The sequence below is a fragment of the Myxine glutinosa genome, chromosome 7, assembly GCF_964187855.1.
Source record: "Myxine glutinosa chromosome 7, kmMyxGlut1.1, whole genome shotgun sequence".
Lineage (NCBI taxonomy): Eukaryota > Metazoa > Chordata > Myxini > Myxiniformes > Myxinidae > Myxine > Myxine glutinosa.
This window is the reverse complement of record NC_136267.1, coordinates 125,415,019-125,438,746: the sequence shown is the minus strand read 5'-3', so window position 1 is coordinate 125,438,746 and position 23,728 is coordinate 125,415,019. Positions and strand designations below refer to the sequence as shown.

Sequence of the window (23,728 nt, the reverse complement as noted above, 5' to 3'; positions counted from 1 at the left end):
CAATGAAGGCTGGAAAGGGTGGAAATGCGAATGGTTCGGTGGATGTGCGGAGTATCGTTGAGAGAGGAAGACAAATGATGAATTGCGAAAGATGATGGGAATAGAGCCTGTGATTGATGCTGTGAAGAGGAACAGGTTGAGATGGTTTGGTCATGTCTTGAGGAAGGATGAAAGTGACTGGTTGAGAAGGGTGATGAAAATGAATGTAGAAGGAAGTAGAGGACGGGGAAGACTGAGAAAGACTTGGCTAAACAAGAAATGCGGGCAAGGGAGTTAACAAGGAGAGATGCAGAAAATAGGGCAAAATGGAGAAGATTGTCATGGGGACCGCAAGGCTAAACCCTGCTCTAGCAGCGAAAATGGCCTTAAAATGCATGGTGTTGTTGTTTGTTCACCACCATCTCTTGTCTTCCCCCATCCAAAACCTTGATCTTTTCTACCCCCGTTAATTCATCCCAGATCCACTTTTTTGAAATTCCGACTTCTTTTCTTGAAGTCCTCGTGGTGTCCATGTGTTTTATACCTCTCCCACCACCTCCTTCCCGTTCCTCCTCTCCCTCCCACAGATTTCCCAATGTCCCTGCTCTCAAATGTTGTACTTGTGTGCTTCCCTCTCCCTCCCCATCTTGTCTCCCGCTCCTTTTATCTTATGTTTTATGTGTCAGTTTGTCTTTTTGTGATGAATGTTAGCTCTTACACGAGCCTCGATTTTGTATGCAAAAAATAAAATAAAAAATAACTCACACAACGGGACCGCCGAGTGCTGAAGTGCATAGTGCATAAAAATCGTCTGTCCTTGGTTGCAACACTTACTACTGAGTTCCAAACTGCCTCTGGGAGCAACGTCAGCACAACAACTGTTCGTTGGGAGCTTCGTGAAATGGGTTTTCACGTCCAAGCAGCCGCACACAAGCCTAAAATCACAATGCGCAATGCCAAGTGTCAGCTGGAGTGGTGTGAAGCTCACCGCCTTTGGACTCTGGAGCAGTGTAAACGCGTTCTCTGGAGTGATAAATCAAGCTTCACCATCTGGCAGTCCGACGTACTAATCTGGGTTTGGTGGATGACAGGAGAACGCTACCTGCTGGAATCCATCGTGCCAACTGTAAAGTTTGGTGGAGGAGAAATAATGGTCTGGGGCTGTTTTTCATGGTTCGGGCTAGGCCCATCAGTTCCAGTGAAGGGAAATCTTAATGCTACAGCATACAATGACATTCTAGGCAATTGTGTGCTTCAAACTTTGTGGGAACAGTTTGGGGAAGGCCCTGTCCTGTTTCAGCATGACAATGCCCCGTGCACAAAGTGAGGTCCATGCAGAAATGGTTTGACGAGATCAGTGTGGAAGAACTTGACTGGCCTGCACAGAGCCCTGACCCAACCCCATCGAACACCTTTGGGATGTAATTGGAACGCCGACTGCGAGCCAGGCCTAATCGCCCAACATCAGTGCCTGACCTCACTAATGTTCTTGTGGCTGAATGGAAGCAAATCTCTGCAGCAATGTTCCAATATCGAGTGGAATGCCTTCCCAGAACAGTGGAGGCTGTTATAGCAGCAAAGGGGGGGGGAGGGGGGGGGCTGGGAGGGGGACCAAGGCCTTATTAATACCCATGATTTTGGAATGAGATGTTCGATGTTCGGGTGTCCACATACTTTTGGTCATGTCGTGTATTTTGTTCACAAACGGACAGACAGAGAGAGAGGGGTGAAAACATAACCTCCATCCAGCTTTGGTGGTGGAGGTAACTAGAATGGCACTCAGTAGTGAGCATACCTCCGCCTGGTTGGCATTATCACTCAATGAATATGAAATGAATGAATGATCCTTTTAAGGCCATTTTCCCCGCTAGATTTTAAGGCCATTTTTCCCCGCTAGAGCGGGGGTTAGCCTTGCGGGCCTCATGACAATCATGGTTCCCTGTTTGAGGCAATGTTTTTATGGACGGATGCCCTTCCTGACGCCAACCCTTGGTCACGCTCTTACGCTGCGCAGGGATATGGTGTACCTATTCTAAATCGGGGTACACACCGTGATCATTCATCCCAGAAAGCTGGTACTCAATTTGCCGACCTCTGAAGGATGACAGGCTGAGTCAAGCCCCCTGGCGTTAATTCAGCGATCGACCGGGATTCGAACCGAGGATCCTCGGATCCCAAGCCGGCACCCTAACCGCGAAGCCAACACCAGGCTATTATCACTCAATGGTCACTTTCAAAATTATACTAGCTTGATCCGCATCCGGATCTTCACCAAAATTGAATCGATTCTTTCTTGTCACACACACAACCTGTCTAACAAGTTTCGTCCAAATCCATCCACATCTTTTTGATATATCCCGCTATGTATCGTTTTTGGCCCTGTCTCCCAATGGTGAAGAATCACTTAAAAAAATTATAGAAGCCGGATCCGAATCCGGATCTTCACCAAAATCGAATCATTTTGTTCTTGTCATATACAATACATCTCTGCCAGATTTCGTCTGAATCCACCCACAAGTGTTTGAGATATTTTGTTCACAAACGGACAAACAGACAGACAGGGGTGAAAACATAACCTCCATCCACCTTTGGTGGCTGAGGTAAAGAGAAAGAGCAATCAGATTGCAGACCCTCACCAGGATGTGTGTAGTTTTGGCCTTTGGGATATTTGGGTCATCGTGATATTTCGGGTTCTCTGGATCTTCAGTGTCTTTTGGGTCTTCAGAGTCAGTGTTAGGGGTCTTAAAGGTCATTAGGGGGTCTTAAAGGGTCTCAAGGGACTAAATATACATTACATGTCGCTAACAATAGTCCTATAGCTACTTTTGAAGAACGTCTCCGACAGCTTGATTTGGGTTTACATCGCTCATTTTCATGGGTGTTTACCATTGACAGTAAACTGGCCTCAAGGACAGAGTAGCTCTGATTTTCCAAGAAAACGCTTGAAATGACGAAAAATGCTCGCTCAGTTTGCCATTGGCTTTGGAGGCCAGCTTTTCTTTGTGGTAGGCCAGAATAGGCAATATCTGATGCAAAGGTCTGGAGAGACTTCAAGAGACTCAATCTTTTCCAGTGTCTGGCCATGAAAAAAAAAATTAAGATGGCCCTATAATGATTTGGACAAAGCTTAACAATGAAGTACAACAAGCCAATATATGTTGCAGCCCAATATTTTGAATGTTGATTGAAGTATAACTAATCAGAACTAGTCTTACTAAATACAGTGATTCCAAAACTATGTAAGAAGGAATTTAACGACAGCAGCATACAATTGTTTGAGATCTAACACTGGGATGGTGTGAAATGTAAGTTGTTGAACAGGATTTGAAAGTAGATGAGGATTTAATGCTCGGAATGAGTCGAGTCGTCGGTGAAATGAGATGCTTGGACCGCCTGTTTGAAGCCCTAGAGGAAAGCAGAAAGATGACGATTTGTAACTAGATTCAGTGGTGTAATGGTTAGAGCGTCCGCTCTGAATCTGTGAGGTTGGGTTTTCTAACCCTGCTCGAGTCATACCATTCTTTAAAAGTGGTACATGCTGCTTCTTTCCATGACGCTCCACATTTAATAATGATAAAGCATGGACAAGCAACCATATGTTGGCAACCATGGCACAGTGCAGGCTTCATGGGCTTTATGGCATCTTCTTGAGATGTAGTTCCTTGTAAGGGAACTATAGTATTATAGGTGCTGCGTTACCACCCCCACAAAAGGCACGATGAGTAGTGCATAGAAATAGATCATGCAATATAAAATTCCAGACTGGGATGGACAATCTTACTATAATTCACCAAATGTCCGTCTATCCGTTCGAAGGTACTGCAAAACCGGCTGAACCGATCGCAACGATATTTTGGGTGGGTATTCCTGGGACCCCTGGGAGTAAAATAGGCTATATTGTTTTTCCAAGTTTTCCAATTTTCCAGTTTTTCCAAACACGATGGAATAATATTTACCGATATGAACAGTGATGTGGCTTTTGTTGAAATTCTACAAATACTGTTCAGATTTTGATGAGAATTACGAACCTGCAGCGAATCCGGAAGTGGACAGATGACGGCAATGCGCGGGTTTGATAATATCCCAATACAACCGTCATTCAATCGTAATGTTAAATCGTTAATCGTGTTAATCGTTTTGTTAAAGTATCAATTGATGATTGGAATTGAGTGAATACAATTACGATTTTGAATTCGTAATTGTGTTCACCCAACCGTACGGAACTTCACATCAGGATTTAAATATTTGTTTATGTCACAAATGTTAAAAGTTTATTTTTTATATTAATGTTATTTAATTTGTGATTGTAGTTATGCTGTTTGGAATGAAAAAAAAGATATCGAGTTCAAGTGAATGACGAAATGCCGTGACGGTTTCTACTTTCTAAACGTGAAATTTACGGATCACCATATGCAGATTCGCCATTGACTGGGCATGGAACACACGTACCTGTTTGTTTGCAAACGGGAACGTTTTTCGTGGAAGTCCTTCACGAACTTGCTGTCCGTGTCTGACATGTGACTGAAGGTGCTACAGGAATGTGGAATTTATTGGTTTCATGCTTTAGCATTCGCCGTTTCTGCATTGTCTGTTTGCTTCTGACCTCCCACCCGTGCGTACCACGGGTATCTCACTCGTTGGTACAAAATACAAAACAGAAAAATATGAGTTCTTTTATTCCAGCTATCGTGAAGAGATTGTACAGGTTAACCAATGATAAAGCACAACAGCTATGGATTGTACAGGTTACAGGATTGTACAGGTTAACCAGTCTATGGCACTTTAAGGACCGAAACATAGTCTTGTATAAGTAACGAGAGATATAAAATTCCAGATTATAGAACATTCCTATAAATTGAGAAAACCCAGCAAGAGGAAACCAGGAAGGATGGTGGTGGAACATGGGGTCTGCAAAGGAAGGTTCTTAAAATTTATTTATTTATTTATTTTAACCACATGCACATGTGCACGCACACACGACAGGTAGTTAGTTCCCTGTCATTAGTAACAGCATTGTGATGCTCGAAGTCTATTCAAACGTTTAAACTTGTACTACTGCACAGATAATCATCCGCCTCTCTTTGCAAAGTTGATTAACTACTTGAAGAGATACCCAAAGGTATGGAATTGGAGCTTCAAACTCAATTTTTTGAGTCACAGCATCAAATAAGGCTGACGTGTGCTGCAGTAAACAAAGGTAAAGCCCTACAACATGCTCAAGGAGACGGACGTCCAATTAGCTGCAACCCAAACCTGCCATAAAAGGGCCATCTTCTCTGGAATGCAGTGTCCTTTCATTAAATGTAGCTTGCCAAATGCACAAAGGAAAGTGATTTGCTTGAGGTTTCACGGCGCCACGACGTTGGGCAAGCAAACACATGGCATGACAAGATAACCAGCAAGCAGCTCTCCCACTATTTTATTATTATTGTTGTTATTATTATTAAAAACCCTTTCCCTCGTACAAGGACGATGAGTATCATCCAATCACCCCCAAACCCTCACCCAATAAGGAATGCAGTTCCGAAGGGAAAGGCGGATGTGGGAGTGGAGAGAACAGCAAACCAGCTGTCTAAAGAACCAATAACGTACAAAATTATACCAATAGTCCCTTCACCAGATGTCCAAGTTGCTCAACTAAAAGCAACCAGGAACGAAAGCCTAATCTCGGTTTTCGACTTCAGGAGAATGCTTAAATTGCATCCGAGTTATCATGGGCACTTTATAAAGGTCAGAAATACAGAGCAGTAGCTCAGATGGCATTGCAGGAAAGTAGGACAAAGCATTCTACAGGTCATGTTAGCGCTTAGGTGACACAGATTGTACCAAATGTGATGCCGTCAACACAAATCTCACATGACAAACTATTTCCTCATTCCTTTCATTTCAGTTGTTCAACTTCCAGAATCCACCTCTCGGTGGTCGTCTTGAGGCCACTGCCACTGAGGCCGTGTGACGATGAACAGCACACAACCTCCGTAAGCCATGACGAGCATACCCAGCGCGTTGACAAATAAAGACTCTGGAGGCGAGTCCGAGTAAGGCAGTGTACGATTGGTCTTCTTTCTGCAATCGGGAACAGCAGTACGCACGGTGGTTTTCATTATCGTCCGACTGTCCAGGATTGCTTAAACCAAATAACTTGCTGGTTGGATTTGCTTTCAAGCTAAAAATGTATCCCAATAAAGCCTGGTGTTGACTTAGCGGTTCGGGTGCCGGCTTGGGATCCTAGGATCCTGGGTTCGAATCCCGGTCGACTGCCGAATTAACACCAGGTGGGTTGACTCAGCCTGTCATCCTTCCGAGGTCGGCAAATTGAGTACCAGTTGACTGGTAATTCCCTGTGTGTCGCAAAAGGCGACTAATAGGGTTGGCGGCAGGAAGAGCATCCGGCCATAAAACATTGCTTAAAAAAGGGGACCAAGGTGCCCGAAAAAGGCTCAACCCCTGCTCTGTGGGGGGAAAATGGCCTCTAAAGGTGGTCCTAAAAATGTATCCCAATCACAAATGAGCAGCATCTGTGCACATTCCACTGACAATGAAAATATCCCAAGTTGGATGCAGAATTCCATTGCTACGTGCTCACCACAAGGCAACTCTGAATATGAAAGACAATGCATTGTTTGAATCGGTTCCACAGGTGACAAAAGGTTGAAGCAATTCACTGTACTGCGTTTGTTTGATCATTTAAAACCTGCTTCCTTGTCATTACACAAGTTTATATTTGATGAACAAAGGAATAATCCGAGGCTTAACGATGAGCTATCTCTCCCGGCAACTTTGTTCCACACCAACTTGGTTCTAGTCACCATTTCCACACAGCCAATTATTATGTCTAAATTGTCAAAGTATATACCTAAAATAACTGGAAGAACAAGAAAATATTTTTAAAAAGCCAAAGGGGTGTTGAGTAGTTTAACAATGGTGGAAGTATTCGTTCTCACATCCCACAAATGGATATATATTTACTCATGATTGTTACACATGAACAAACTTATTTTCACCAAGTCCCTTAAGATGTGTATATTTTTCATGACGTCATGGGTTGACCTATTTGATGTTCCCAGCTGAGCACAACTCTCATGATGCTGGGTTCCCAAGTTCAAATCTCATTGTCTTTGAATGCCCCTGGAATTGATAGTTAAAAAGTACAATATATATATATATACACAGTGCATTCAGAAAGTATTCACACCCCTTCACTTTTTTCACATTTTGTTATGTGGCAGCCTAATGCTGAAATCGTTTAAATTCATTTTTTTCCCTCATCAATCTACACTCAATACCCCATAATGACAAAGAGAAAACAGGATTTTCGAAAGTTTTGCAAATTTATTAAAAAGAAAAAACTGAAATATCACATTTACATAAGTATTCAGACCCTTTGCTATGACACTTGAAATTTAGCACAGGTGCCTCCCATTTATCTTGATCATCTTTGAGATGTTTCTACACCTTGATTGTAGTCCACCTGTGGTAAAGTCAATTGATTGGACATGATTTGGAAAGGCACACACCTGTCTATATAAGGTCTCACAGCTGACAATGCATATCAGAGCAAAAACAAAGCCATGAGGTCGAAGGAACTGACTGCAGAGCTCAGAGACAGGATTGTGTCGAGGCACAGATCTGGAGAAGCCTACAAAAAAAAAAAAATCTCTGCTGCATTGAAGGTTCCCAAGAGCACAGTGGCCTCCATAATTCTTAAATGGAAGAAGTTTGGAACAACCAGGACTCTTCCTAGAGCTGGCCGCCCAGCCAAACTGAGCAATCGGGGGAGAAGGGCCTTGGTAAGAGAGGTGACCAAGAACCCGATGGTCACTCTGGCTGAGCTCCAGAGATCCTGTGTGGAGATGGGAAAAACTTCCAGAAGGACAACCATCACTGCAACACTCCACCGATCTGGATCTGGGCTTTATGGCAGAGTGGCCAAACGGAAGCCTCTCCTCAGTGAAAGACACATGAAAGCCCGCAGAATGTTGTTTCTCACAGTCTGAGAGTCCTTTTGGTGCTTTTTTGCAAACTTCAAGCGGGTTTTCATGTGTCTTTCACTGAGGAGAGGCTTCCGTTTGGCCACTCTGCCATAAAGCCCAGATCGGTGGAGTGTTGCAGTGATGGTTGTCCTTCTGGAAGTTTCTCCCATCTCCACACAGGACCTCTGGAGCTCAGCCAGAGTGACCATCGGGTTCTTGGTCACCTCTCTTACCAAGGCCCTTCTCCCCCGATTGCTCAGTTTGGCCGGGCGGCCAGCTCGAGGAAGAGTCCTGGTTGTTCCAAACTTCTTCCATTTAAGAATTATGGAGGCCGCTGTGCTCTTGGGAACCTTCAATGCAGCAGAATTTTTTTTGTAGGCTTCCCCAGATCTGTCCCTCGTCACAATCCTGTCTGTGAGCTCTGTAGGCAGTTCCTTTGACGTCATGGCTTGGTTTTTGCTCGGATATGCATCGTCAGCTGTGAGACCTTATATAGACAGGTGTGTGCCTTTCCAAATCATGTCCAATCAATTGAATTTACCACAGGTGGACTCCAATCAAGGTGTAGAAACATCTCAAAGATGATCAAGGGAAATGGGAGGCACCTGAGCTAAATTTCAAGTGTCATAGCAAAGGGTCTGAATACTTATGTAAATGTGATATTTCAGTTTTTCTTTTTAATAAATTTGCAAAACTTTCTAAAATCCTGTTTTCTCTTTGTCATTATGGGGTATTGAGTGTAGATTGATGAGGGAAAAAATGAATTTAATTTCAGCATAAAGCTGCAACATAACAAAATGTGAAAAAAGTGAAGGGGTCTGAATACTTTCTGAATGCACTGTGTATATATATACAGTGTATATATATACAGATATATATATATATATCACAGTGGAATGATAAAGAAATGTCAGTTGGAAGTCATTTGAATTTTTCGCGAGGTCAAGGCCCTTTATTACTGATACGTGAAACACCGTGCAGCCCATGCCTGCAGAAAACACTTTTGGGAACACGTCCGCATTTTCCATCCAATCATCATGTAACTGTTAAAAAAAAAATTATCCATGGGTCGGCGCTCCTATGTCGAAAGCTTCACGTCAATCCCTCAGGTGTGTGTGGATAAAATAAATTTAAAAGCGAATGAAGGTGAAAATGACGAGGGCCTCGGCTGACGTTCCACAACATTGTCAAGGACAGTTGTGGACACCGCTCACTCGTATAATTATCCACTCAGTCAGAATATATTTCTGTAATTTCAAATATAGAAGTTTTCACAATTTCTCGTTTTCTCTACAGGTGTGATCGGCCATATAATTGGAAGCAGCATGCTTAGTTGGCTGCCCAATCACACAGTGGTGGGTGTGGGGGGCAAGAGAGGGGAAGAAGTGGTTAAACTCCAACACATTTGCATAAGTAATAAACAGATGTCAAATTTGTTCCCCACCTCTCCCACCACAAAATCAATCTGAAACCCATGATTATCTGACGCCATCATTAAACCAGGTCAACGAACCACACTTTGAAACTGATAATTAGCAGATCTGATAATTAGCAGATTATCCTCCGCATCAGCTTTAAGATGCAAAGCATGCTAAATAGAGAAGAAAATGGTACTTTGTGATTTGCTTAATTTCTGCAGCAGCAACAATGTTGTTCCCTTCGCAGTTTCCAAATGGCCTGGGCGTTGGAAAGCCATATCAAGCGTATTTGGAAGCACGTTCTTCTGATTGACTGCCGAAGATGGAGAACAAAGAAAAGTGTAGATAGAAGTAATAATCGAAAGGAAAAAGATGACAGCTCCATGAATCATCTTCTCCAACGAACATTACTCTAGACCAGGGGTCGGCAACCTTTTTGACATGAAGTGCCAGTTTGAAATGTTCTTGTTAATTAGTGTGCCATATCAACATTAAGTTTAACATTAAGTTTAATTATGACGCCACATCAAAAAAATATTTCCAACAGACATGGAATTTAAATTCCATCCATATAGGCTACATGCACAGCAACAACATCCATGTAGGCCACATGCATAGCAACAACATTTTAAAGAAACATTTATCTCTCATAATCAGGACATTGTAATGATCATTTTATCATTGTAAAATTTGTCCCCCATGAGGTTACAAATTATATGCATGGACCCCATTTCAAAACACTGCTTTCAGTAACTCATTTACAAAGTATTGCATTGGGAACAAATGTCAAAAAGTGAGAATAAGCTGTATCAAACAGAAATACCAGTACTATAAAAGAATGCTGCCATCCTCATGAAAACATGCACATCTGAGTTGGAAAAAAAGAGATGGACAAACAGCTACATATGCAAACCCATGTGTACTACAAATAAACAGATGCCTTCCAGTCAGTGTGTGCCCTGGCCCTGCTTTCCTTTGCTGAGCTCCATTATCTGGGGGTTGTAGTTAGTCACTTTGAGTTGTGCACATGCTTCGGAGTGGTCGGTTGTCAAACGACTGCATGAGGGGCTGAGCACGTTCTTCATGTGTGAGAATATCTGCTCACAGAGGTACGTTGACCCGAAGACTGTCAGCAGAGCCAGTGCAACGTTCCGGAGACAGCTGAACTTCTTCGGCACGGATGTCCAGCAGATGAAGATGCAGGTTCCGTGATCTTGCACTACAGTAGTTTCTAGTTGTTTCCGTAGCTCTGCAAACTTAGTCACCTACAGTGTTGAACTCTTCAGCTAAATCAGCTGCATTTACATGTCCTGTGTGTCCAACCAGTCTATCAGAGATAAATCCAATTCGTGTCCATCAAAGCTGTCTGGCTTGATCAAGAAAGAGAACATGGGTCCATACTTCTGAAAGTCCCCAAATCGTGTTGTGAACTCCGACTCAAGCTCGCTCATGTATTTGCATATTTCAGTGGTGCTGATGCTGTGCTACGAGGACAGCTCCCTTACGTGTCTGAAGTAGCGGAAAGTGGAGGTAGCAACATCGCTTGAAAAGATTGCTAGCTTGCCGACAAAAGCCGTCCATGTGTCGAACATGATCAAAACATTTTGCCCTGCACCTTGCAGTCGGAGATTGAGCTCATTGAGGTGTCCCGTAATATCCGTGAGAAACATAAGTTTCACAACCCACTTTTCATCCTCGAGTTCTTGGTAGTTTTGGCCCTTTTCAGCCAGGAAGGCCTTGATGGCATCAAAGCAGTTGACAAACCGCTCCAAAACATTTCCGCCGCTTAGCCACCTAACCACTGAGTGGAGAGGGATATCTTTGTATGTGCAGTCCATTTCCTCGAGCAGGGACTGGAACTGTCGGTGTGTCAGAGCAGATCGCTTAACTATGAAGTTAATAACCTTTACTACCGTAGCCATAACCTCATTAAGATCTGAATTCGATATCTTTGCACAGAGGTTTTCTTGGTGTATTATGCAGTGGAGTTTCTTGATGGGGTGACCGACTTTTTCCTCAATTAATCTGACAGCTCCCCTCTGTTTCCCGACCATGGCGGGGGCGCCACCTGTTGTCACTGCAAAAATCTTCCTGGTGTCAATCCCTCGCTCCTCAAAATGTTCCATAAACACCTTGGCTATGTCCTCACCTTTTGTTGTGTCCGACATTGGCTTTAAGCAGCAGAGTTCCTCTCTTACAGTCGAATCACAGTATCTTGCCATGACTGTCAAACATGGTATGTCATTCACATCCCCGCTCTCGTCAAGTGCAATGCTAAACACCACAGCAACTTTTAACCCAGCTATTTGCTGCGCACTGACATTTTCTGACATTTCTTCGATGCGTCGCTCAACACTTCCAGCTGACATGGGAATATCTTTTATTCTTGATTTGATTGTCTCTTTGTTTGGTAAGCCTTCAAACAGAACCTCTGAGCTGCAGAGAAAAGCCTCCTTAATATATTCGCCATCCGTGAATGGCTTTACACGTTTCGCAATGCAATGAGCAATGCGATAGCTTGCTTCAGTCGCATGGTTTTTAGCAGTGGCAAAGATTTTGAGGGTGTTGGCTTGCTTCCCATACCTGGACACGGCACGTTTGATGGATTCTGCCTTGTCTGCCTGATCTTTGAAAATTTTCTCGTGCTTTGTCTCAAAATGGCGCTTAACACTCGACGTTCGACAAACAACATTTTCAAAACATAAAGTACACACAGCACGGTCCTTCTGAAAAACAAAACCCCACTCTTCTGTCCATGAGGGCTGGAATGCCTGAACCTTTACTTTAGCTTTCTTAGATAGCGGGGTTGCCATCATCTACCGAACCTGAACCGCTTCACTGCAATTCCTGTGGGAAATGTGAGCGGGAGGCCGTACCGTCAATCAAACTAAATAAGACAGGCCGCGCAACAGCCAATGGCTGTACAAGAGGTGATTTGGCATGCAGCTGAGAGGGCACTGCTTTTGCCAGTGTGCCAATGACTACGCTGCCGCGTGCCAATGGTGGCACGCGTGCCTAAGGTTGCCGACCCCTGCTCTAGACTATTGTCCAAGGCTTCAAAAACCAGAAAAAAACAAAATTTAAATAAAATCTTGAATTAAAAAAAATAATTGAGCCACATCGTATATAAATAAAAGGATGGTGTCTGTTCCTTTGTATGGTTTCCTATGTTGGGAACCACCGCTTCATACATCACATGACCAAACTCCATAGGCATAATTAACAATATCTTACATATCGATCTCCTTTTATGAGGCCTTCTTGTATTAGAAAACTGTCAAACGTTTTATCTCTTACCTCTATATCTTTGCTGATGACTGTTCTCTGCCATAACATCCCTCATCCTTCAGATAGGCAAGGTGCCGCCTCTTCCGTATCTTCAGACCTTGATAGAATCTCAAGCTGATCAAACACTTGGAATCTGTCTTTCAATCCTGACAAATCTCACACTCTCATTGTCTCTCTCCAAAAGGACCATCTGGCAAACCCTCCAAACTACTTTCTTAACGCTCCTCAAGTAGTTCAGCCACTCAAACTCCTGGGACTCGTTATCAGCCATATCAGCTCTTGGGCAAACCACATTTAAAAGTTGGTCTCCAAAGCCAGTTGCCTACTGGGCATCGTCCGTCCTGTAAAGTCCTTCCTTGGCACATCTGAACCCTTGTCCACCTGTGTTTGAGTACTGCTCTCCTCTCTGGGCTGGCAGCCCTGCCTCACTCCTTGCTCAGCTTGGTGCCATGGAAACCAAGGCCTTCAAATAATTGGAATCTCCCAGAGAGAGGGAGGGAAGGTGTGGAAGAGAGAGGGAGGGTGGGTGGGTGTGGAAGAGAGAGGGAGGGTGGGTGAGTGTGGAAGAGAGAGGGAGGGTGGGTGGGTGTGGAAGAGAGAGGGAGGGTGGGTGGGTGTGGAAGAGAGAGGGAGGGTGGGTGGGTGTGTGGGAAGAGGGAGGGTGGGTGGGAAGAGGGAGGATGGGTGGGAATATTTGGGAAGAGGGAGGGTGGGTGGGTGGGAATATTTGGGAAGAGGGAGGGTGGGTGGGTGGGAATATTTGGGAAGAGGGAGGGTGGGTGGGTGGGAATATTTGGGAAGAGGGAGGGTGGGTGGGTGGGTGGGTGGGAATATTTGGGAAGAGGGAGGGTGGGTGGGTGGGTGGGAATATTTGGGAAGAGGGTGGGTGGGTGGGTGGGAATATTTGGGAAGAGGGTGGGTGGGAATATTTGGGAAGAGGGAGGGTGGGTGGGGAAGAGGGAGGGTGGGTGGGTGGCGAAGAGGGAGGGTGGGTGGGTGGGGAAGAGGGAGGGTGGGTGGGTGGGAATATTTGGGAAGAGGGAGGGTGGGTGGGCGGGAATATTTGGGAAGAGGGAGGGTGGGTGGGTGGGAATATTTGGGAAGAGGGAGGGTGGGTGGGTGGGAATATTTGGGAAGAGGGAGGGTGGGTGGGTGGGTGGGAATATTTGGGAAGAGGGAGGGCGGGTGGGTGGGTGGGAATATTTGGGAAGAGGGAGGATGGGTGGGTGGGGAAGAGAGAGGGAGGGTGGGGAAGAGAGAGGGAGGGTGGGGAAGAGAGAGGGAGGGTGGGGAAGAGAGAGGGAGGGTGGGGAAGAGAGAGGAGGTAGAGACAGTTTGAGGTAAGATGGATAGGTGTAGGGACGGTTAAAGAGGGTACATAATATCACGTGCAGGGAAGATGACATGAGACGGCAGTGAACTGCCATATTAAAACCCTGGAGGAACGACTGGAAGTGTATTGACGCAGAGAGATGACTCCACGAGAACAAAATAGATACAAAGGAATAGATTAGAATTTTAGACCTTGGTTACCTTTTTGTGTTCAAAAATGCTGTCTGTGCTCATGATCTCTTCTCAAACGTTTTATCTAATCTCCAACGATGGTGGAGAGGGGTGGCTCTCCCCCCACCCCCCCCCCCCCCAAAATCCTCTTCAATTCCTTAGCTTCCCCCCTCAAAATCCCAAGTCTGTAAACCCCCTCCCAACCCATCAACTCCGTCCATACTTTGCCACCCACCAACTCCAACTCCAACTCCAACTCTCTGTCCTCCACTCCCAATTTCTTCTTCAAGCTCTCAATGGCAAAATAGCAGGTTATGGTATTTGCCAAATTTGTTTCTTTCATTAAACTCCGGATAAAAAATATACATTACAGCTTTATCATGCAGCTTGTATTCAAAATGGTTAAATACGAGTTAAAGGATGTCTTGGTTCGAGTTAAAATGGATTTCACTGGAAGTAACATGACGAGATACACGTATCTTGGAAGTAACTCACAAAGAAAATATCAGCTTCTCAGTGATGCCCATTCCAGCTGTGGCCAGGATGATGCAGTAAATGAAAATTCCAAAGAACACATGCAGGGGTTTGGCAGCAGAACGAAGATGGGTGGGAGAGCTTGGGAAGAAAAACACCGAGAGCCCTAGCAGACCCTGCAAAAAAAAAGAAAAAAGAAAAACAACAACATACTTTCATAGTTGACGATAGATCTGGCATCATCTCAGAAGTTTGCATACTGGCGTTACAACCGAGCATGTGAGTAAGTTATGCCAGCTGAGCTGGGGAATCCTTGCGCACATGTGGCCATGTCCTTATGATCCCGTCAACTTGCAAGACTGGCAGGAACAAGGAATTGTGTGTAGTCTGACATTGGCAGAAAGCAACGCCGCAACTCGAACGCGAGTGGAATGTAGACCCATTCAGTCAGAATCTTTTTCAATATACAGGGGATCCTGTCTTTTGAGAATCGTGGAATTAGCAACCACCTCGCATTTCCGACCACATGCTTAACGCACGGGATTGACAGGATAGACTCGAGGTTCGCACGCTCACCGCTACCTAAGGTGTCTACCCTGGGTTTGAATCCTGATCCAGCTCCAAACTGTCATCCTGGTGTTTCACAGGCAGGCTGATTCCGATTCATGTTTGAGTTGATGGAGACGGACAAACACACAAGGGATGTGAGTAATGATGAGCGGTAGGGATAACGCAAGGGGTGGACAGATGGATACAAAAGCAAACTTTGGGGTGGGGGCAGTTGGGGGTGGCTTAACGGATGCACAAGATCATGGTTTTGGATTGGGGATGATCTGACATGGTGGTGAACAGCTGTCTTGAAGACCTGGAGGGAAGGATGAGATTGAAGAGAATGTGGAAGGCGGGTCCACAGGTGGGACAAAAGAGGAAATAAATGAGTGGAGGTGAGCAGTGATTCGAGATTTTAGGAGTTTCACTAGAAGGGGATTGCTGGTGGACCGCATGCATCCTGCAGATACCTGGGGAGTAGAGGAGGATGTGACAAACCATTGAGAGAGTAGAGGGTGCAAGAGCAGAACAGAAGCAAATAGATAGAGGATTTTCCAGATGAGGAATATGACCAGATGAGGAATACGAGAGATCATCGATGAAGATGAGGAATACGACTGGGCCCAGAACACTGCTTTGGGGCACTGCAGCCTCGACAAGGAGAGATGAAAGGATTCCTTTAAGAGCCACACGATGGCTATGAGAGTAGAGGAAGTCAGTAACTCAAGAGTGGAGTTAGCCTAGGATGCCGCAGGCAGAGTTTGAAGAGCAAGGCAGAATGCCAGACTGTATTGAAAGCTCGAGATATGTCCAGAGAGAAGGCCAAGGTTAATTCGTTAATGGGGGTAGAAAAGACCAAGGTTGTGGAAGGGGGATGACCTGAGATGGTGGTTGAACAGCCACCTTGAAGCCCCAGAAAATGATCCACAGGCTGCATAGGAAACACCCTTGGGTTAATGGATTGTATCCAAAGTAAACTACAAAGCATGTGAAAATGCAAATCCCACCAGCGTCCGTTTGTATTCAGTGAACTTTGAAGTTTGTATCTAAGTTTGTATAGTTTGAGGTGAAGTTTGTATCTAAGTTTGTATAGTTTGAGGTGAAGTTTGTATCTCAGGTTTAGCAGTGAGGGCCTCCATCCATTGTTGGGGGAGTAGTTTCATCTTAACAGCTGAAGACAGATGCACATAAGTGCTACAACATGGCAAGCAGGAAGAAGAAAGTTGGTTGGTGTGACATGCATATAGAGGAAATGAATATAATTTGTTGTCTCACTACCTGGTGTGTGCCAATAAGTGCATTGCAGATTTCACTATTATAAATACACATGTGGTAAAACAGGTTCGGTGAAAATTGTGGTTTATGCTGTCCTGCTTGTCAATACTCTCATAAAATGTTTGTCATTTCTTGAAAATAAAGCATTTTGTTGCTACGATATCAATTACTAGTCGGCGTCCCTCCCGTCGCTTCCCTGATGGATTTAATCAAAAGACAGCATGTTGTACTTGACAAACATATTGCATGTGTGAGTGCCAATGAGGATGTAAAATGAGGGAAATACATGAAAAAGGATCTTTTCAATACGTAATTACCTCCATCACCGAAGGTAAACTGAGGTTATGCGTTCCCCTGTGTCTGTTTGTGAGTAGGGTATCTCAAAAAGGTATGGACGGATGTGGACGAAACTTGGTGGACAGGTTGGGTGTGCGATAAGGACGAAATGATTAGATTTTGGCGAGGATACGGATATGGATAATGTAATTTTCTAAGTGATTCTTCACCATTGAGAGAAAGGGACACGGATGATATATATAGCATGATATTTCACAACGTTGTGAACGGATTATGACATAAGTTGGTGGATGATTTGGGTAGGTGACAAGAACAAGCCAATTAGATTTTCGTTCAGGTATGGATGCAGATCCGGCCTATCAGTGGGCTACAACCATACTGTTCAGTCTGGCCTAGGTATGCGCTCTACCAAGTGCCGTTCTAGTTACCCTCGGCAGAGGAGAGTGTATTGCATTTGGGTCTGTTTGTTTGTCTGTCTATCTGTTTGTCCACACAGAACGTGTATTAATTACATTGGACCCTTTAGACCCTTTACAACTCTAAGACCCATTAAGACCACGAAGACCCTTAAGACCCCAAACCACAATACAAGCTCAAGACATTACCACCGAGTATGGGAGGTCGGCAATTCATGCCCCCGAAACGTAATGTGCCAAAGATTTAAAAAATGTACTTGGAAGTCCCCTTCTTTGACGCTCAGAATTTAGTTCTTGCCCAATAATGGATAACTCCATTGTGAATGAAAGAGGGCATTTACGAGCTACTCAGAGCATTCATAACTATAAATGGGTTTGAGCTAATAGCTGACTACAAGCAATGCCTCGGCATTATGTACGACTGCATTTTCAACCACCCATCACCTTCAGGTACCTGCTAGCTTGGGCAGCCAGAGCAAAGCACTCCTTGTGTAAAGGTTGAGCTCCTGTATGCGGCATAAACCTAGAGGAATCATGGACGGTACCTAATGAGACTTTGAAGTCATTAATCCATTAGATATACTGTTCCGATTTGTGTTCCGATTCGTGTTCAATATAAAACATTCAATTCAAACAAGTTGTTTCTCAATCATAAACTGACATTTGTAGACAGATGCACGGACATAAACCAATTGCTTAATCCTGCTTATCGCTTTGTGTGCGCCAGGTAACAAGCCATGTTGCTAATGCAATGGAATCATTGGAAGGGGAAACGAAAGGAAAAACAACTTATTGTGGCAAAAAAAAAGCAGATATCCATTAATATGAGACTTTTGAAATGACGTATGAACACAAGCAAGGCCTTTTACGCATGTGCATTTTCAACCATTCACTTCCGCAAGACAAGGAGCTTTTAACCTGCCGTTGCAAGTGCGGAATCTGTGTCAAATGGTCTTGTTAACACAATTTTGCCATCGCTCCAGGCAAGGCAAGGAGGAGGCAAGGCAGGCAAGGCAGGAGGCAAGGTTATCCTGCCTTGCCTGGATTGTATATCCAGGCAAGGCAGGAGGATGATGCTGAAGAGCACTTACCTGCACGGATCTCACCGGCAGTCCTCAATCCTGCGGAAAATAACTCACACAAAACGGGATTTTAAATGTCCAAAAATATCGGCTTAATCTATCTATAATTCCAGTAATCTCTGTCTGTCTGTCTGTACGTTTGTCTGTGACCGCTGTTTCTCGACAACCACGGGTCCGATATACTTTTAACTTGCCAGGTATATTGCTGGGGACCCGAGGATGTGCCTTTTCAAGGTTTCATATTAATCGGACAATTACTTACCGAGCTATGTCCAAAAAACGATTCAACCAATCAGAGAGCAGCGAACGATCGCGTGTGCCGAACGTGGCGGGCACACTCTGCCTCGGATGGCACATTTGAGAGCGTATTCATTTATTTCACGTTTGCAAACTATGTTGGCGTTAAACTATGTTTTACAACTAATAAAAACGAATTTGCGATTCATTCGCTTTCCTGCGCGTTTGTGCACGCGATGGCGATTTCTTTACCAAACTCCGGAAGCCGTTCGCTTTGGACCAAACCATTGCATGTAAATAGAGGGGGGGGATTGTCACCACTCGCAAGCCGTTCGCTTTGGACCAAACCATTTCATGTAAATAGAGGGGGGGGATATAATTTTAGATATAGATATAGTACGGGCATGCCCTAGTTAAAAGAAATGCTGGTAATACAAAATAAAACACGGTCAAATAAATTCCTAAATTGGGACGTCCCGCCAACAGACTTGAAACACGGACACAGGGAAAGATAAAATAACTGGAAAATAATTGTGGGTGTGGGTGCACTTAACTCTGATCACTGATGGGGTCTCGTCAGGGGTCGTCAAGGTCATTGGCAGGAACCGCTCACTCCCGCGCTGCTAGGCCTCCGCACGCTCTCGCTCACTAGGCTGCGCCCGCCGGGGCACAACAGCGCCTTCCGCGTGAATCGAACAGGCCGTGTGCCACTCACTCCTCCAGCCGGGCCTGTCCCCGTCATTACCGGTGGGAAGCTGCAGCCCTCGGTCCGTGGCCCTCCCCTTTGCTTCTGCACGTCCACCAGTGGTGTCTCCAAACACGGCGGGTCCGATCGCTTCCTTGAGCCCGTGGTCCAAGCACAATCGTTCGCTTTATTGTCGAGAACGAGAGAGATAAATGCCGACTGCCGTGATCCAGACCAGACGCAGAGAGCAGAGAGAAGCGAAGAGGGCGGAGAGAGAGCGCGAAGCGAAGAGAAGAGCAGAACAGAGAGCAAAATGTCCGCTAGCGCGTCCTTTTATCACCCATGCTCTCACGTCATCGGTTGTGCTTCGCCAATCAGCGAGTCCCTTCTTACCAGTCCTCCTGTCAATCAAGAACCCTGACCAACCACGGCTCCTCGGGGCGTGGCCTCGGCCTGCCCATCCTGTGTGTGTCTCCCAAGTCGGGGTTTGTCAGCTGTAGGGCTCAACGCATGACTTCTGGTAGGTTTTTATTAATGAGTGTTTAAATGTGGGATTCTAGCCCTACGTGTCTATAGTGCAGTGCCAAAAGAGACAAAGGAATAGATACAGAGGTAACGATGTACAAGGGATAATTTTACCCATAATCCTTGAGCTAATTAGCACAAGAGCCACTCCTCGTAATGGGGGACGAAGATACACTTAATCCGAACACACGGAGCTGACTTATTTACATCAAGGTTTCTACACGACATTCAGAGCACCTACCTATACATTCTACCTGGTTCTAAGGTAATCATTGCCTACCCACTACAAACGTAACAATACTTTAAGTTGCCCCAAACACCCCCCTTTTCTAGGGTTTTCTGCGCACCCTGCAAAAAAATGTTCTATAGAAATAATATGGAACTTTAGGACATTCTATAGAACTGTTCTATAGAAATTCACAGGGGGGATTTTTTTTTTCCTTGTGCCTACCACCTGACCCTTGGTGCTACCAACACGTATGCAAAATTTGGTGGAGATTGGGTGAAAATCTTGTCATCTTCTGCCCCACCCCCACTTTTTACATTTTATTTCCAATACACAGGACCCACTAGACAGGACCATTTCCGCTGACCTTGTGGTCACGTTCAAGCAGCGGGTCGAGGCAATAGATGGTCAGAATAAGCAGTCGACGATGGACTTCTGTAAGTCCTACAATATCATGAAGACCAAAGGAAACCAGCGCATCCTGGACTGAAGTTACCACCAATTGCATAAACAGTGTCTGGCGGAAGGTATGGCAGGAGGTAGTGAAGGACTCTGTGGAGTTCAAGGTGGTGGTGCCAGCGATTAGCTGTGACATCTCCCAGCTGGCCAACCGAGTAAACCTGGACAAAGTGGACGTTAATGATGTGGTGGAGCTACTGCAGTCTCATGGAAAGACCCTTACCACCGAGGAACTGCAGGAGCTGAAACAGCGTATTGCCGAGGAGGCCAGAGATGCTGCTGCAGAATTGAGGCTCTACATGAAAGGAAAACTCTCCACAGCGATTTTTGACTGAGGGCATCCTGATGGTCATGGAAATTTTAGACTCTTGGAGATCTTCTCTGAAAATGACCCGGATTGGAGGTGCAGCAGCACAGCGTAAATAATTGTGCTCCTGCTACAGAGAAATGCTCCAGGAAAAGAAGCTCCAGGCAAGGCAGTGAACCCTGGATGCCTTATATATTCAAGAAGAAGCCTGCAGTTTTGCAGAAGGATGAGCCTCCTGCCACCTCTGCCATGTAGGAGGAGTAGGAGCGATGGCAATATATTCTTTTATTGATGTTTTACTTCTTTTTTTTGTTTATTTATTATGTACTTGCTGATACTATTAGAAAAAAATATTATTTTATTTACAAAATAATACATTTACCATCTGTGTTATTATTAGCGCTATTACCGTCACCCCAATGAAGCCCTCATATACCGCTAATGTGTAGGAAATAACGCTGTCGGCAATGCATCTCCATATAAACAATTATATAATAACCACATTTAGTGCAATTTCGATTAGCGCTCTCTTTTCCAGGAACGCATCCTGAACGCTAAGTGAGGTTCTGAACGCATCCTGAACGCATCCTGAACGCTAACTAAGTGAGAATAATTGCATGGCAGTGTTGGAAGCAAACAGCAACTCATATGGCCATTGAAACAGAGTCCAGGAAGAGTAACAGAGGGAAGAAGAAAAGTTATTGAAGATTGTGACGCGTGTTGCGGCCTGGTTAAATCACTTCATTCCAGTCACAGCAAGCCAACATGGAATGGGAAACAGCCCTCAACCCCACCTGAAAAATGAGACACACAGATTTTACATTTAAATAACTAAATAAATACGTAGGTAGTAGAGATGGTAAAGTGTATATAAATAAATAAATAATTCAAGGTAGTTTACTGGTAGTTGAGATGGCAAAGTGTATAGAAATAAATAATTCAAGTTAGTACGTACAGTAGCTCATGGAGATGGTAGTGTACCTAAATAAATAATTAAAAGTTGTGTGTTGATAGTGGAGATGGTAAAGTGTATATAAATAAATAATTAAAAGATGTGTGTTGGCAGTGGAGATGGTAACATGTATAAAAATAAATAATGATTCCCGAATATTATTGCATACATGGGCCGGATATGAAAGAAATGTATTTGGTCATTTTCGAGCAAAGGCTCCGAACGGACAGACGAAGAGGACGCAAAATATAAGCTCCCGACTGCGCTGACGTCCGGTTGAGGCTAAAAAGTAAATATTTATCCGTCATCTGGAAAGCTTACGGCAAGTGTTTTGGGATCTTTATTCATGCGGAGTTTATTGACTATGGGAAATGCATCAATGCACATTACTACGTCGACTTGGTAGTGAATAAGATGACAAAAACACCGAGATAACTTCGAGGAGCTGACTTCACTACACGGTGGAGCCTGCATTCACACGGCAAAGGTGTAAACTACTTGAACAGGAATGTATTCGGAAATTCAAAATAATCCTCCATACAGTCCAGACTTGTCTCCTTGCAATCCCTACCTTGTTGACCACACTGGGAACATCTGGGTGCCACTTGGTTTCCGAACTATAAAGACATCAAAGTGCATGTCCTGCAAAGGCTGCCAAACCATCCCAAAGATTACAATGTGCAGATGGCATCAAGGTGCTACCAAAATTGATGGGACAATGTGTACCCACATGTAACAGTTTTTTGGGGGAAGTAATGTAAAGCTAATACAATAAGTACAAGGACATCGGGACAAAACAATCAAGGTAAAGAATTTACGAGTTATCAGATTGCAGTGCTTAGACAAATGGATGAAGCAGTGTTTGACGAAAATCTATCTATCTATATATCTCTATCTTTCTCTTTCTCTTTCTCTTTCTCTTTCTCTTTCTCTTTCTCTTTCTCTTTCTCTGTCTCTCTCTCTCTCTCTCTCTCTCTCTCTCTCTCTCTCTCTCTCTCTCTCTCTCTCTGGCAGAGTGCAGAACAAATATGACTCTTTGGATTTCATCAAATAAGCAAATAATATATGACTCTTCAAAGAGACCCTTGAGAAAGCAGAAAAGCACTTTATAAAATCTACAAATATGTCATAGGTGCACATGGGTACAAATAACAACGTGGAGAACAAAGTGACCAGAAGGTGCAAGATGGCTACCTGTAGAGTGAATAACAGAACTGCAGCAAGGCCGAACCAACTGTGCAGACTGTACATGTTGGGAATTTTCTGTGCATTATGAAAGTCGAACACGGCTACGAGGCCCACCACAGTCAGCAAGAAGGCGATTGCCTGGAGTCCAGCATGGAGAACCTTCCACCGGAACTTGGGCATAACATGAGCACAAGGAAACCTGTAACTCAACAATGCTGCCGAAAGGATGGTGGGGAAGCAGAGGAAATAATAAAATAATTAAAATAGGATAAATTCATTTATTCAACAATTTCAATGGTTATATAAAAAGCTGAAAAACCAACTCCTCTACCTTTACAACCTGTCTACAACCTGTCTACAACCTGCCCACCAAGTTTTCACCGAATCTGTCCACAACTTTATGAGACATCATGCAATATCGTTTTTAGCCCCATCTCTCAATGGTGAAGAATGACGTAATTAATGTTAAAAAATTCTCATTTCTGGATCCGGATTCGGATCTTCAACAAAATGGAATCAATTCTTTTTCGTCCGGTCCACCAGGTTTCGTCCAAATCCATCCATAACTTTTTGAGATATCGTGTTATCTATCGTTTTTGGCCCTATCTCTCAATGGTGAAGAATAACTTTAAAATTTATGGTATCCGGATCCTGACCAAAGATGCACGTTGCTGTACTTGCCTGGTCACCTGCACAAACAAAAAATTCTAACGATTGCTTGATAGCTGTGGACAAAAATAGTATGACAGACACACAGACAAACAAGAAAGATGTTAATTTGACCTTAAAAATAATTGGTGGTTGAATTCAATGACCAAATATGCAAATCCTCTTCAAATTCCAAGGCAATTGGATGAAAATTGACAATTTTAGAAATTCGGCCTATGTTGACCTT

The 23,728-nt window shown here is 44.2% G+C and overlaps 1 protein-coding gene across 2 annotated transcripts in view; it reads right to left on the bottom strand.

The window, feature by feature from the left end:
* Window positions 1-4,638: 4,638 nt before the first annotated feature.
* LOC137431633 (plasma membrane ascorbate-dependent reductase CYBRD1) overlaps window positions 4,639-23,728 on the bottom strand; it is a 60,885-nt gene continuing 41,795 nt past the window's right edge. The window contains exons 2-4 of one of the 2 annotated variants that reach the window (XM_068123168.2): window positions 22,840-23,048; window positions 14,657-14,811; window positions 4,639-6,045 (exon numbers count right to left, since the gene is read on the bottom strand). In XM_068123168.2, the coding sequence (XP_067979269.1) occupies window positions 5,874-6,045; window positions 14,657-14,811; window positions 22,840-23,048 (536 nt within the window). In that variant the 3' untranslated portion in view covers window positions 4,639-5,873. Of the gene's footprint in view, window positions 6,046-8,876; window positions 9,684-14,656; window positions 14,812-22,839; window positions 23,049-23,728 lie in introns of those variants that run through there. The other variant, XM_068123169.2, reaches the window with a different exon arrangement.